Raw genomic sequence first — 16986 nt, forward strand, 5'->3', positions numbered from 1 at the left:
GTTTTGTATGTGTATAGTTTTTTAATAGACTTTAAGTAATAAGATCTATATTTCAAAATTTGAAAATGTTATATTTGTTTTTTTCTTTGGTTATACATTGATGAGTAGAGATTTTATAAAATCTATGCCCGAAACACAACAAAAAATTGGGAGTTTATATCAAGTTCTAAGATGAGGTTCTTCAACAAAAGAAGTTATGTTGAGAGTTTCTACATCACTAATACTACCACTATTTACTACATACATCTTGCTAGCATAGTGGAAACTAAAGAGTTTGCAAAATTGCCTACAGAGTAAAACAAATTTACATAATTTTGGCATTCACTAACTGAGGAGACAACTGACATAGCTTTTGCCTAACTCACGCCTTCATTTCCATCTAAGACTAATATTGTGAGGCTGGGCTTGCGAAGAGGTTCTCCAATTGACTATGAAGAGCATCTATGTCATCATTTTGATGGTTAATTTGAAGTTGGAAGCCATGCATTCTTTCATATTGATCTACTACTATCCTGGAGAGTTGGAGGAGCAACAGGAGAAGGGTGTGAGAATATATATTTTCATTTACAAGAAGGTGAGGGTAGAGGGGGAACTTTGAAGACCTCGCCCCTACACCTTCACAACTAGTATTGTCCATCACTAGGCTCTCCCAATTCCAAAGTGTATCACTAGCCAAAGAAATTCCAAATTCCCAATTGCATAGCAAACCAACCAATGCTTGAATACAAAATGTTGTAGGATAAAGCCAAAGACTAACAAAGGTTGAATGAACAACACTACAGAGAAAGAAAGTTACCAAATTCTCCCACGAGAGCAAAGGAAACCGACGCGGGCCAATTACCATGTGAGGCAACAAGCTACTATTTGAAACCTTACTCAGATAACCACGCCTACGTTTAATGGCCTCTAAAATTTTCCAAAGTGTGCGCACATACAAATGAGTCTTCCCTTGCTTTCCAGGGCTTTGATGGCAAGCTTGGATGCAAGAGACAATTTTAAAAATTAAGTCTCGGTCAAGCCAAACCTCTGCTCATAACTCTCACCCAAATTTATGGGCTCAATGGGACTTCCCAATCACTGTAAAGACGAAACCAAACCTTCATTCTAATCTAGAGACCTCAACCTCCCTTAAATAAATAAGAAACTAGATCATATCGTTAATTTCGTCCATGAATGGGAATATTGAGCTTTGCACTACTCGCACAAATGTCATCCTTCCTACCTATGTGAGCAATGAATCTATCCACTCATGAGGCTTGAGATTGAAACGTGCACAATGGGAGTTTATGAACCACAAACCGTCGTGCAATCTTCCTTTGGTTAATGTTATAAGGAGGCGCATCTCTTGCTAGTTGGCCCCATTCCTCCACCCAAGAGACTACATGGCTCTTTAGCATTATCATTGTTAAATCAGGGGATGGATTGCCAAACTTGTTTCCCATTGATCCATGTCTGTCCCTTTCCCAAATTGCATGTTTGATTAGTTTGTTTGTGCGCCTCAAGAGTTTTGGATCCTAAGAATATGAAATAAACTTTTATGCTGAAAGGATTCTAAGATACTCATAATTATTACCATTTAATATCCAACGATGTATTAATTATTAATATGATAATACATTACCAATTAATCACACTATTAGTACTATCTTTGAATATACTAGACCATTACTTTAGTTTTTAATAAATTTAAGGGTTTTGATAGCCAACATTCTTCTTTTCTCTTTTTTGTTATATGTTTCTCTCGACACTATGTCCCTCACGCATTTATGTCTGATGATGGATCCACTTATGGACCCGAAACGTAGACATTCCTATAAAACAATTATGGTTAATCCGAACTTCCAAATAAGATACTCATAACTCTTAGGAGGAGATTTGGCTTATTAGTGTTGGAGGTGGTACCCTCCTGCAAAAATTGAATTGTAATGAGGGAGTCCCAAACAATTATAATCTTAGCAATTCCTCTTTCCTTGGCAACCTGGAGACTAGAAGGAGCATGTACAACTTTTCCATGTTGTTAGATTCATTATCAAGACCCCAAGTGTACTTAATTTCATGTTGCTCAATTGATTCCAAAGGATTCCTCCCCCTCCCGTCGCCCCTGAAAATGTTATGTTTTTTAATTCATCATTAGCAAGGTGACCCAAGATCAAACTTTACGGAGGTTGTTGTGCCTGTGCTAGGAGGAGGAGACATGCTAAAATCCAGTCAACTTAGGGCTGGTGTGGCCCAAGCCGGGTGCGATCCCCGGGTGATTTTGACGGCTTAAATGCCCCTAGGTCATGGTTTCTCAAGCCACCGGGCAAGTCTGGATAAACAGAAATCACTTGACCCAAAAAAATAATAACAAAAAAAATAATAGCATTTAAACGTATTAGATATTTTTTCAAAATAAAAATATTGAAGTGACATTTTTAAATGTCTTTATCATACCCACTTTTAAATTAAAAGTGTTTCTTTTTATGAGACCAAGAAATGTTTAATTGTTTGTACATATTAAGAATCTAATAGCTTTATTTTATCTTATTTTTTAAAATTGCTTTATTTTATCTTATTTTTTAAAATTGAAATCATTATAATGTTATTCAAAAACATACTAGATATATTTATTTTTTTTAAATAGAAATATTGAAATGACATTTTTAAATGTCTTTATCATACCTACTTTTTAAATTAAAAATAAAATTTCTATGATACCAAGAAATATTTGATCTATTGTACATATTAAGAATATAATATATTCATTTTAATGTATTTTTTAGAATGGAAAGTATTATAATATTATTCATAAATGTCTTTATTATACATATTTTTATTATAAATATTAAACTCACTTTTCTCGTAATATTATTCTTAAATAGTTTTATTATACTTATCCTCATTATAATATTAAATTTACTTAATTAAAACCATTGTAATATTATTCTTAAACAGTTTTTTAAAGTGTACTTATCCTTATTATAGATATTTAACTTAGAACGAGTAGAAGTTGAATTCATTATACCACTAACATAGATACATGTTGTATTAAGCATTCACACAAATCAAACACAACCATACTCAAATAACTACATCTTTGTAAATGGATTCATAATTATTATTTTTTTATTTTTTTATAATTTATTTTATAATTATTTTAATCAGAATCTTTTTCATTTATACACTTCAAATTTTTTTTTATAAAACTTAATTTATTGTTATCATATACTCATCTTTTTTTTTACTCTTTTAAGGTGATACTCAAGTTTAAATATTATAAACCCAAATCTTATGGTTTTTGTCTAATAATTTATTTTAATTTTCAAATTAAATATAATTAATCACATTTCATTTTTTTCATATCTCAAAATTTTTCTTTTCCAAACTCCCCAACCTATATTTTTTATAAATTTATAATTAAATTATTAACTTAATACAAAACTTATCCAATCAACTCATCAACATCAAAATCTACGTAAAAGAATCGAGGTAAGATACAACCACCACCGCCATAATTATGCAACTTCACTCAAAAAAAATTAACAATAAAACAACTGCCACCGCCCTCTTTAAGTAACATATATTCCATGGAACCATTAGACTTCAAACTTAACCTGCACGTGAGAATTTTAAATGGCAATAGTTCAATAAAATGTCCTTTGATTCTTTAGGAATAAATAGGAAATTAATGAAACATCAGTTAATGATTGAATAACCTAACACATTAATAGGTTATTGTTATTAGGTTAATGATTGAATGACCCAACACATTAATAGGTTTTTAAATGTAAAGGATATGCTTTCGCTTAATAAAAAGTAGAAGTATCTTATTGTTTTATATAAACTTAGGCTGAGTTGAATTTGAGTAAATTTGTAAAAGTGTTTTAAATGGCATATTATTAGAATAGGATTAAAATTTAGTATATAGTAGAATTTTGTTTTAAAAGTTTGTGTTATTTTACATTATTTTGATTTAATATTTTAGAATCTATTACATAAAGATTTTAGTTTATAATTTGAGTGAATAAGTATGACTTATGACATTGGATATTCATCATCAATGAGTCATACTTGTTGGCTTAGAAAGTTTATTAAAAATTGGTTAATAAAGTCTACTACAAATTTTTAATGTAATGGATTTGAAAATATCACATCAAAATTCTTTTTCTCATAAAAAGACAATTTACATTAATTTAGATATGGGAAAATTTTGAATTTGAAATTAATTGAATTTTGTCATATATATTTTTTAAACATATTTTAATTATTGATTTTAAATTTATTAAAAATAATAAAATATAATTATTATAATAATAAGTTGGTAAATAGAAAATATAAATATAGTTGATAGTTGTGTTTATTTTGAAATAAGGTTTCTATAATTTTAATTTAATTATCAATAATTATTAACTGGATGTAACTTCTACAAAATATTCTATTCATAATAATATATACAAATCAATGGTTGGGGGTAAATCTTTATGATTAAGAATGTTTTCCATGTTATTTTCAATGGATATATGTTTAACTTGTATTTTATTTTATTTTACTATTTTTTTTAAGTCAATTTTTTTATTAATTCTTCAAATGATTACATCGTGATAATCTAACAAGCAAAATGCACTCGACCTCATTCTTACTGGACTAGTCGGCTAGGAGATAATAGCAAAAACAAAAAAGCAACATTAAGAGAAAGATAAATGATTTCATGCAGGCTGCCCACATTAGCCAAAAGAGTCCCAAAACCCAAAAACAACCAACCACCATCTCTAATCAGCAACATTACCTAGACCAAGAGCATCCATGTACATGTGCTAACATTAGTGAGGCTTATGAAAGGCCTCATGTACATGTGCTTCCAAATGTGCCAACATTCCTTCTAGACAATTCTATCTTTTCTAAATCCACTTATGCCCATGTCGAAGAGAGACCAACCTATCCATCATATGCCACTGGTTATGTTGTAAATCATTCATAAAGGATATGAACTCGTTGTGATCATCATGGCAATCTCGAGCTAATTGCTCCACCATCAATGTGACTTGACGCAACTGCGCTTCAATAGAGTCAAGTGGAAGGGGAAGGTCAATTATTCCTAGTGAATATTAAAGCATGTTGTTTGTCAACCTCCTCCCCAATATCTCGTTGGTCCACTGGATAACTCATTCTCTCCCCTCAAGAGCCAACACCCTTATGCACACGTCCCCTTTGGCATTGCATCACACCCCTATCTCCCCACTCACCCCGAATTGATAGGGACTCACACCACACAGGTCCGCAACTGAGAACTGCCCTGTGTGATCGACACCAAGACCAACAAAACAAAACTTCCAATTGGCAAAAATGCCACCCCAGCCCCAAGCATGATCCTTGTGCTACCACCTTACTCACTGCGAATTGTTGATACCTAATGGCCCATAGCCCCCACTGAAGGTCGCTTACCGAACCACTACACAGAAGCCCGAGGAACAAAATACCTTGAGTTTTCTACTCAATTCTACAGGATGCTTGCCACAAGACGCAACAAACACCAAGCCAAAAATAGTGCATATGAAGGGGCCAAAACTAGACAATGCACAACACCATACACAAAACCCATTCAAGGATTGACCATAAAAATGTACCTACTAGGAAGCGAAGTGGGTTGACCCAACAACCAACCTAAGGATGTTCCCCACTGTAGAATCCACTTCCCACCCAAACCACAATGAATTATCCTCTGGCATAGTCACACAACGTGTCCCAGGGCCCCAAATAGCGCTTTGAGTCATCACTGAAGTTGTCGCTGCACCATACTGCCCCCCCCCACATAACACTGCTTAATCATCTTTAGGCCAGGAACGAGGAATGACTTGGATAGTAAGCCACCCTTTGCACCTGGAGAATTTGCTCCCACTATAGTCTTATCCCTCATTGCTCAAAACCTACAAATGAGCTTTATGACCAAGCCAAGGCCAATTAAAAACAAGAGTCTCTCTAGAACCTTCACTAGCCAAGCGCCAAACGAAGCATTCCCAACATGCCTTGCTATCATTTATGACATGTGGGAGGTGAGTTATAGCCCATGTCCCGGGCCTTCGGTCAACCACTTTCCACCCCCATTGGGGAAATTATTTTTACTATTTAATAATAATAATAATAATTTAAAATAAAATTATATTTTAGTTAGTTTTATGATTTTTATTTTTTTATTTTTTTAACAACGTAAGATGTATCATGCAATAAATATTTTGATACTTATTTTGAATGAAAGTCTATCAACATTTATCAACCATTTAATTTATATGGTTGCAATAGTAATAATATAGTTTATAGCTTGTCAATATTGTGTAATAATAAGAAAAAATAATTATATAATTTATTATTTGTAATATATATAATTATATTTTATGTGTAAATATTATTTTTTATAAAAGTAATAAATCTTTACCTTACATTTATGAATATAACAACTTGAAATAAATCATTAAAATCTATATATTAGAATCATGATGAGATATATAAATTCATAAAATTAATAAGATTTATTGAAAAAATAAATAAATATTATTTTAGAATTTGAATATTATAAAATTAAAAGTATTAAGATGGTTATGATTTAAGTAAGGGAGAAGTTTTTTTGGTTGATTAAAATTTCTATTGCCTCAAAATAACTTCTATACAAAACCGGAGTTCATTGTTTCACTTGAACACTATCGAGGTTTACCGCAAAGAAAACTAAACCTGTCGACAGTGAGATCCAGAGTTTATCATCCAAAACCACCTTAAAATATAGCTGGTTTGCTTTCACATTTTTAACATGCACTAGGCTAGTTATACAAAATATTGATTTCTAGTTATCGTTGGTTATACATCCGCTAAAAGAAATTACTTTACTGAAAGTAAAAGACATAAGCCAAGAGGTTGAGCTAAACATCAATTATCCAAAGAGGTGTCTGGGTTGAATCTTGGGCACTTATAACTACTGGAGTTGGAGACTTAAGGTTGCATTGTACATGGCCTTATATGTGATCCAAGCGAGCATCAAGGCTAACTAAGCAAGAGTTGTGGTGGTGTTGGACTTGTTGAATTTCATTAAGGCATGTTATAATTTCATTGTGCTCCTCATATTTTCCTTAAGGACCCTGCCCAAGAACGTCTTCATTTGCCAATGGAGGGTGATGGAGTTGATACCTCTCTCATCCTCTAGTATGTCAAGGGTCTGGAACCCAACTAGTTAATGTAGTTTGTATTTCAAATTTTGATTAGGCTTGGTGGTCATTTGTGTTTAAGGTTTCTAGCTGACATATTTTCTCTTGGATTTCTAGAGGGATTGAAGAATAGTATATGGATGCAATTGTCTGGGCTTGGGCTTGAGCTCAAGGTCGGCCCTAAGGGCCTCAATCTCCAGACCCCATCAAGAGTGCATACGTTGACGAGACAAAGCTCAAAGAAAAAATAGGCTCGTTGAAAGACACCCCCCCAATAGAGGGGTAGATCATTAAGATGGGTCGATAAAAACTAAGACAAGATAAAAAATAAATATATATATATATAAAAAAAAAAAAAAAAAAAAAAAAAAAAAAAAAAAAAAAAAAAAAAAAAAACTTAACACATGGCTTCCAAATTGGCCTGGGAATGGAATCTGCTAGTAGTGACAGAATATGGGCATGTAGAGAGTATCTCTTTGCAGGGTCAAATAACCCTAAAACATAGGGCACACCAATTAAATTCCATAATATTGAGATGTCATGCATGCCATAAACTAGATTCCACCATGCAAATATAAATATACTGAGAATTCTTCAAAGATTGGACATAGAAAAAATTACCACACAAATTTTAAACTACTAAACATTGAGATGTTACAGAGGAAACTTGTTTCTTCTCTAGCTACCTCTTGTTCTAGCTTTCATCACCACTGCAACCACTACTGAAGTCCCAAGATTTACTTCCTTTGTAACTATCTCCTGACTCCAAGCTTAAATTTCCAACACAATGGGTGTGCAATAAAGGCCAACCTCGAGGGGACTAGGAACTCCATGTTCCAAATCCTCCACAAAGCCAATGTCATGGGGGAAATATCCTGTCTATGACTAGGAGTTAGCATTGAGACTATAGAATAACATGAAGATGTGACAGATGGTCCAAGAGCTCATTATAGGAATGAGAGTTGCCATCTTAATGCTCAAGGATGTGAAGATGGTTTACATGTGCGGCTAAATGGGGTGGGATAGGGATGTCATTCCCTCCTCTTAAATTTAATGGGAGGTGGCGGGGTGGTAGGCTCCCCCAACCCTTTGGCACAGATTCCAACACCCCAATCGACGAAGCAAGTGAGAAGATTATGAGAAATAATAAAATTATAAATTTAAATCAAATTTTATTTTATATTATCAAAGGTGAGACAAGTAAAAAATATTAGAGTATGTTAATTTTAATATAATTATTTGTTTTATCAAGAACTGAGGATAATTTTGTATTAAATAAGACCTAAGCATAAAACTCAGAGATAGTACATGTAAATTATTTAGAGAGATTTTTTCTTAGAGATACTATTTTTTTTCACCTAATATCTACTTTCTAAGTACATCATGTTTATACATTCAATGTTATTGATCTCCTTACATTGCTTATAGGAGCCTCATCAAGATGGTTGTATCTAGTTATGTGGTTGATGATCTTTTTAGGCACTGTTGTCTTCATATTTTTCTTGGTAGATCTTCTCGAGCTAAGTTTTCATCTCATCTAGATGAGGGTGCAAAATGCTCACTTCATTCTTCAGTATGTAGATGCAGGATTGATAGAATTTCATTTCTTCCATAATTGGGGGTATTTCCTATTGGATTTCACTTAAAAGAGTATCATTGATGTTGCCCCTTGGGGCCATAACATTCTCAGAAGCAACTGACAGTTGAAGGTAGTAAGTAGAGGAAACACAAAGTCTAGTATCCCAAATTGTCTTAGCCCTATGAATGTTAATGGTAAGGTTCAACATACACAACATCAAAATCACCTCTCCATCAGGAAGAAAAGCAAAAATTAGCAAAAAATCATCAAAGAGGCCATATCAGCTCTAGAGACAAAATGTCTTAGGAGAAGGGGATTGGTGAATGATGCAAGGGTGACTGGTAGAGAGGGAAGAGTCACCAATGTGCGCTATCAGTTGAACAAGGAACTAAGAGAGTTGTAGACCAAACCACCCAGGGGAAGAGAGGAAGTTAAAAAGAAAGCCCAAATAGATTGAGAGGCAACAATTACCACAACTAACAACCTCAAAATGCAAGAGGGATTGGGGTCATATAGAAAAAGGTGAGCCAAGAGAAAAAAAACCAGGCAGATTAGAGGGGAAGGTTTACCTCTATAATGACCACTCTGAGAAGATTGAAACATACCATGGATTGGAGGGTTCACTGCTGAATAGTGAGGAAGAGGTTGATCCCAGATGATGATTTTGTAATTCATACTTTTCTTCCAAGCAAGTCTTTCATCCCTCACATCCACTCATATGCATCAAATTCATCTGTACCTTCCCCTTCACATGAAATCATGAGAAGGGAATTTCTTTGCCATAGAGTATCATCCCACTTCTTTTCTTTATCTAGGTGTTTTCCCCTATTCACATCCTACCATGAAGTCATCACTACCATTGATTTCTTGTACATCATATCTAGGAGTGGGGAATTGAATTCGCAGGAGCCTCTGCTACCTTTGATTCACATTTTTCTACCACACATCAGGACCGAAGGATCTAGAAGGTGATGGATGCAAAAGGGGGCACATATATGCCTCGTGGTGATATTAGAGGAGCCTAAGGAGGGGGACCTCCACTCTAATATCTTTTGAATTATTAAAAATGCACATAGGACAAATCATATGAAACATTAATGGAGAGGGACCCTTTGGGTTTGGCCTTGATAGACTAGATCTCCTTTGGGGAGAGTAGAGCCAAGATTAGCCATTTCGTCTACAACCAAATTATTCACCCTTGGGACATGGTAACATTGATTTCTAGGGATGAAACAGAGTAAGTTGAGGATTCATTTGATGATCTAAGCTAGCTTGAGATCATTGGAGAGTGATCTATTTAAATTTTTGGAGAGAATGAAAAGTGAATCCTCAATCCCAATGATTTTTTGAATTTTTAATTGCAAAACTTATTTTATTCCCCGATAAAAAGCATAAACTTCAATAACACTGTCGATTGCTTCTTCCAATCCCCAAACAAATTTAAATTCTTTATTATTCTCATAATAAATAATCACCTTTCCCCTCACTTACTCCTACCACTTCTAATAAATTACTTCTATTTATAATCATCTCTTTAATAAAAAATAACAAAATTTTCAAATATTACTAAAATTCTAATATAATTCAAATTTCTATAATTATGGAACAATGCCCTTTAAACTTTACCAAGTTTTGAATTTGAATTGAACCCAACTATTAAAAAATCAATTATCAATTGAAGAGAACTCAAACACTCTTCAAACATGGTATATTATTGAATTTTGGTAAATAAAATAAAAAAATCAAAATGAGATAACCCCAAAATATAATTATACATATTTTCACTTTTTTTTTTTTTTTTCTAAATTATAATAATTTAGGTGATATTATAATATAACATAGGTTGATGTTGGCATATTACAGTTATTCAATGTTTGTTAGTAAATTAATTTTTTTTAAGAAAGGAGGTAGTAATGTTCTAGGTTACTTTAAATTTATAATTGATAATAGTAAAAGGATAAAAGTAATATGGAAAATTAAATGTTTATATTATTTATATTAATTTTAATTTATTTTAATTTTGGATTTATCAAGTGTTGAGAGGAATTAATTTTTGTCATTTTAAAAGAAGTTTGCATCTCAAATGATGTGATCCTAAGGTGATCCCTCGCAACACTTGGTAAATTTGGATTTGAGATGGATCTAAGTTGGTTTAATTTTTTTTGGCTAGGTTATGTGAGTCCTGAGATGACTGGAACACCTAACATGTGGCTTGAGTATCCGCAACCTAGGGGCATCTAAGCCGTCAAAATCACCTAGGGATCACACACTGCTTGGGCCATACCAACCCTTAACATGGCTAGATTTTCACCCACGAAGTTTCCACCCGATAACCTTTTCACCACAGAGAGGCTTAATAGAACACCATGTCACCATTTGCTCTATGCCCCATGGGCATCTAGGCTTGTTTAATTATTAATTATAATTATAAAACAAATTTATTTTACTTTATTTGTATTTAAAAATGTAATTTGATTGAGTCATAATGTTTAAATTAATAATTATAATTATTTTGTTTTTGTATTTTAAAAGCAACTCACTGCTTGGGCCATACCAATCCTTAACATGGCTAGATTTTCACCCACGAAGTTTCCACCTGATAACCTTTTCACCACAGAGAGGCTTAATAGAACACCATGTCACCATTTGCTCTATGCCCCATGGGCATCTAGGCTTGTTTAATTATTAATTATAACTATAAAACAAATTTATTTTACTTTATTTGTTTTTAAAAATGTAATTTGATTGAGTCATAATGTTTAAATTAATAATTATAATTATTTTGTTTTTGTATTTTAGAAGCAACTCGCTTGACATGTAACTATTAGTAAATCTCATGAAGTCTACGACTTATTCTCCTCTTTTTAAACCGTGTCACAACCGAGGGAATTTAAACCTTAGATCTCTCATGACATGTAACTATTAGTAAATCTCATGAAGTCTACGACTAATGTAACTATTAGTAAATCTCATGAAGTCTACGAATAATTCTAATGTAACTATTAATAAATCTCATGAAGTCTACAACTAATGTAACTATTAGTAAATCTCATGAAGTCTATGACTAATGTAACTATTAGTAAATCTCATGAAGTCTACGAATAATTCTCCTCTCTATGCACTGTATCACAACAAAAGGAATTTGAACCTTAGATCTCTCAATTTTCACAATTTTACATTACTTTGATCACCAATTAAAATACACCTTGAGACAATAATTATAATTATAATTATTATTTTACTTTTATATAATTTGATTGATTCAAATTATAATTATTATTTTTATTTTTATATAATTTGATTGAGTGAAAATGTTTACAAAATAAAACAAAATATTACCTTTTTCATATTTAACTAAAAACATCTCTGAAACGCCAAAAAAAAACCTTCAAAACTAAAAAAAATACCTTCAAACATTTTTTCATGCTTTTAAAATAACAATGCACCGAACCTATTCAGGGGAAATCTCACACTTCAAGAAATTTTATTAATCATTACAAATTGTTCAAAGTCTCACATTGACGAGAGGTTTATTACTCGTTACAGAATGGATGGTGTAGGAACTTAGGACAAAGAAGTCAGAAACCAATTATTAATGGGGACAGGAATATGGAAGTTTTAGTTGATCTTCAAAAATTAATGTCTATAATTAGGCCGATAGGCCTTCCTTTGAAAGGGACTTTCGTCGTCATTTTGTTTCTCATGCTGACACGTGGCGTCGAGAACAGAGTGATCATAACCGCAGAGTTCTGTAATTTCACGTTGACACGTGGCATCGGGAAAAGAGCGGGCATAACCGCAGCGTTCTGCAAGCGAGCGGCGTCGTGCGTCGTGTATTCATGGACGAAGGCGGTTGTGCTGCTAAATTCGTTCCGTTTTCTTCGGAAGCTTATGCATTGTAGTAATGGCGCATTGTGTTTTCGGAGAAAGATTGCATATGGTAGCTTCCCAACTCAACTGAACTGCTCTCACTCGCTCTGTGTATGTTGTTTGGATTGGATTAATTTGACTGTGGGGAACGGGTCGCTGGCTGTGTGTAGACTCAGCGAACGCTACTCTATAATGGTGGCGCCCATGATGCCCAGCACCAGGTTCGAATCCTTTCCTCTTCGGCAGGGCTAGGGTTAGAGCGTGCTCTTCCTCCTCATCAAGCAGGGCCGGGGCAAAAATGCCAGGCAACTTACCTGGGTTTGGCTGCTGAAAGCCCATCGCGCCGCGGGCTGTGTTGCCTGGCTCGCGCAGGGGCTATGGAGCCTCTCTCCGCCGTAAAAAGAAGGGTCACTTTGAACAAGAATCAAAATCGTGTGACAGAGGAGGACAAACCAGGGAAAAGTAAACTGTACAGAGTCATTAGAGGGTTTTTGTTATTTGCCATTTTGATGCTAGGGTTTGAGATTGCGGCTTATATGAAAGGCTGGCACTTTAGCCGCCCTCATTTCGACTTTTCTCCGTCGCTGGACTTGCAGGGCGTTTTGCATTCCATTTATTCTGAATGGGTATTTGTTAGGGCCACTTATCTTGCCCCTCCTCTTCAGACATTGGCCAACATCTGTATTGTGCTGTTTCTTATCCAGTCGGCAGATAGACTGGTGTTGGCGATGGGGTGCCTGTGGATCCACATCAAAAAGATTAAGCCGGTGCCCCAATTCGAATTCCCAAGTTCAGCAGCGGATTTGGAAAAAGGTGCATCAGCAGACTATCCGATGGTTCTGGTTCAGATTCCCATGTGTAACGAGATGGAGGTAAGCGTAAGCCTAAGCTTTTGTACTGCAATGTGGGTTCTTTTAGTCTCCTCAACCTACATTATGCAACAATGCGCGTGTTTTGTTCTGTATTTTAGAACAGAGGCTACATAACACTAGATTTGCAATTTCGATTTGTTTCATGTGTTCACAACTGTTATTTTTATTGCATTTTGTGCTTTTTTATTCATTTATAGGTGAAGCATAAAATGATACTAGACAGATATTGTATTGATCTGTTAGACAAACAAAAGCTATAGTGGGGAAACCTTTGCTACTGCTAATAGAGGGTTTCTAACAACAAGAAATCCGAGCTAATAACACGATTATATGATGCTTTGATAAAACTGTAAGTGGAGATTACATTACAACATTCAAACGGCAAACAGGTTTATGAAGAAGCCCAAAAACATGGAACTGTCCGTTTTTATTTATTTAATTTTCAGTATACCATGCTCCAGAAATAAGGAGCAGCAAATCAAAGCACGAACAATAACATCTATTGTAAAGTGAAAAATTGTTGATTGCTTTATCGAGAGGGATGGTACAGAGTGTTTCACAGATTTACAGTCCTTGCTCTCTGCCACTGGCAGCAAGGTTTCAGTGCTCCGTCTGTGTCTGCAGTTCTGTGCGACTGCAGCTTTATCTGCTCTTCGTCCCCACTCTCTTCCCTCCAGGGAACAGACATTATCAAAATCAAAGACGGAAATTTTCGACCCATTTCCTTCAAACTGTCTTTTGATGACTCCTTTTGCCAATGTGGCTTCAGTGATTAGGTGGCTACAATTTTTGGACAGATCATCTATGGTGTGGATTTTTTTAGGTTGTTACTGAAAAAATACTAGCATATTAAAAGGGTCAAGTACTGTACGAGGCATGGCTCTCTTTCCATCCAAGCTGGAATAGGCAACATATTTAACCGGGTACCATATTCCAAATGTCTGATGTTCTTGTAAAGGAAAAATCCATTGCAGCTACCTGAATCAATGTCGGTTTTTATTTTCATTGTCTTCTCTTTTTAGACTCTGGCTAGAATGTGGGTTATGCCCAATTGAATCTGTGAGATTGTTCATCTCTCTCCATTGTTCTGTCATCCCATACACATTGACTGAATGGGGTATGGATTAGTGTACTTGCGGTACTACTTATTTGGGCCTTTTTCTCTCTTTTGGAGGTGTTAGCGAGCTGACCCGGAGGCTTGCAATGTTGGATATTTGTCCCTCTTCCATTCAAAAAATGACTTAGCTTGGCACTCTAAACTGAAAAATGATAAAATTAGTGTATGCTTAACTGAAAAATAATTGAATTAGTGTCCAGTCAGTGTCTGAGGTGTATTCTATGCCTCATACTGCTCACAAGTTATGTTGCAGTAAATATGATCCAGTGTTGTTTCAAAAATTTGCTTTATCTTGTTATCAATGTTTCAATGTTTCTGACCATTTTTTTCCGCTTCTAATTCAGTAAAGTTACAAAACTCACATATTGTGTTTGAAGACTGTTACTGAGTTTATGATTGACCTCTTTTTTTTTTTTTTTTTTTTTTTTCAGATGTGTTGCTAAAACATAAGTTGATTCTATCTAGTGTCTACATATGGGAGATGGTGTAAACATGTAATTGTTGTGAGTACTAGGTTCTGAATGTTAGATATTGTATTTTTCCTGTTAAAACTGGTTCTGGTCTTCCTTAAATCTATCTACAGATGCGGGAGGACGGAAAATTGATTATGTATACCTTTTGTCACTCCCAAGTTCTGGTCTTTAGATCCCGTGATTCTTCTTCTGATGTCTAGTTGTTGTTGGTACTTGGTTTACTGTCTTTAGATCCTGTAATCTTTTCTTTTAAATGTGTGATTTTGATAGCACTTGGGGTTCTAGTGACAAAGCCACATAGATTTTTATTGACTTAGTCAATAACTTGTAGATTGGATCTTAAAAGACCTAGAAAATAATGGTCCGCCTAGGAGAATTTTCAAATAATATACTTCCATGGTCAATCTACAAGCATACTGTTTGTGAAGTCACTACCTTGTTTGGTTATTGGTATCGATTTTAGATTGGCCTCGGATGTTAGGAGTATCCCTCGCTTCTACATCCCTCCCAGGATCATGCAGCCAGAGTCCTTGTTGGATCCAGGGGACTGTGATAGCGAGCCAGTGCCACTGTTGCCCCCCTAGCTGTCGGCTATCAGACTCTGCCATTCTTGACATCGTCAACCTCCAGCCCTGGACTTATTCATTTAGCCTTCTACATGATCCGGTTATATATACGTTTATGAGGCTATCCAATTATTGTATTCTTCTTTAAATTGCATTTCATTTTATTATAGATTTAGATTTTGCACTGTTTGCACTCGCACATTGTATTCGTACTGGTTGTATCCTTAAATCCCATTGACCTATTTATGGTGATTCATTGGACATTAATAAAATTATCTTATTTTATTGGGACAAACTTTTTTTAGAGAGGACCCCAATTCTGTGGGTATTTATTAAAAAGACTGGTGTTTGTTTATTCTATCATGCATCAACTGATTATGTTAAATCTAACTTGATTCTGTTTTGTTGAAATTCTTTGCAATAGTAACGTTTGTAGGCTGGGTGCTTTGAAGTTTTGTTCAACCCCTATTGGTCTGTAATCTATTGTACTGCAACTGCAGACATATGGTATTGAGCAGAATTCCATATTGTTCAACAAGATTGCTAGAATTTGATTTCAACTTTCTTTCCTTTGTAACAGCAATTTACACAAGAGATAGTAACAGCAATTTACATATGATCATCAAAGCCCTACAGAACTTGAATGGCTCTTTCTAGATCTCTTTTGCTTACACTGTCGTCCCTTTGTTTCTCATGCTGACACGTGGCGTCGAGAATAGAGTGATCATAACCGCAGAGTTCTGTAATTTCACGTTGACACGTGGCATCGGGAAAAGAGCGGGCATAACCGCAACGTTCTGCAAGCGAGCGGCGTCATGCGTCGTGTATTCATGGACGAAGGCGGTTGTGCTGCTAAATTCGTTCCGTTTTCTTCGGAAGCTTATGCATTGTAGTAATGGCGCATTGTGTTTTCGGAGAAAGATTGCATATGGTAGCTTCCCAACTCAACTGAACTGCTCTCACTCGCTCTGTGTATGTTGTTTGGATTGGATTAATTTGACTGTGGGGAACGGGTCGCTGGCTGTGTGTAGACTCAGTGAACGCTACTCTATAATGGTGGCGCCCATGATGCCCAGCACCAGGTTCGAATCCTTTCCTCTTCGGCAGGGCTAGGGTTAGAGCGTGCTCTTCCTCCTCATCAAGCAGGGCCGGGGCAAAAATGCCAGGCAACTTACCTGGGTTTGGCTGCTGAAAGCCCATCGCGCCGCGGGCTGTGTTGCCTGGCTCGCGCAGGGGCTATGGAGCCTCTCTCCGCCGTAAAAAGAAGGGTCACTTTGAACAAGAATCAAAATCGTGTGACAGAGGAGGACAAACCAGGGAAAAGTAAACTGTACAGAGTC

At 35.1% G+C, this 16986-nt stretch overlaps 1 protein-coding gene across 2 annotated transcripts; it reads left to right on the plus strand.

Annotated features, from left to right (window-relative positions):
• Positions 1 to 12446: 12446 nt before the first annotated feature.
• Positions 12447 to 16676, plus strand: LOC149170160 (putative xyloglucan glycosyltransferase 6). Of its 2 annotated transcripts, none has more exons than XM_089428926.1 (3): positions 12447 to 12688; positions 12789 to 13490; positions 16366 to 16676. In XM_089428926.1, the coding sequence occupies exons 1-3, from the start codon at positions 12653 to 12655 to the stop codon at positions 16390 to 16392; spliced, it is 765 nt and encodes a 254-aa protein (XP_089285052.1). In that variant the 5' UTR covers positions 12447 to 12652; the 3' UTR covers positions 16393 to 16676. The 2 variants fall into 2 exon arrangements, with proteins under 2 accessions (XP_089285052.1, XP_089285051.1); XM_089428925.1 differs by lacking the exon at positions 16366 to 16676 and adding an exon at positions 16227 to 16365.
• Positions 16677 to 16986: the final 310 nt, after the last annotated feature.

This window comes from Pinus tabuliformis, chromosome 4_2 (assembly GCF_031772625.1).
Source record: "Pinus tabuliformis cultivar Carrire ecotype Pingquan chromosome 4_2, CPIR1, whole genome shotgun sequence".
Lineage (NCBI taxonomy): Eukaryota > Viridiplantae > Streptophyta > Pinopsida > Pinales > Pinaceae > Pinus > Pinus tabuliformis.

Excerpts from the sequence above, each read along its gene's own strand:
- LOC149170160 (XM_089428925.1), top strand. The coding sequence starts at position 12,653 with ATGGCGCATTGTGTTTTCGGAGAAAGATTGCATATG. Across the intron at positions 12,689-12,788 it reads TCGGAGAAAGATTGCATATG|ACTCAGCGAACGCTACTCTA; the intron begins GTAGCTTCCCAA and ends GGCTGTGTGTAG. Across the intron at positions 13,491-16,226 it reads CCATGTGTAACGAGATGGAG|CAATTTACACAAGAGATAGT; the intron begins GTAAGCGTAAGC and ends CCTTTGTAACAG.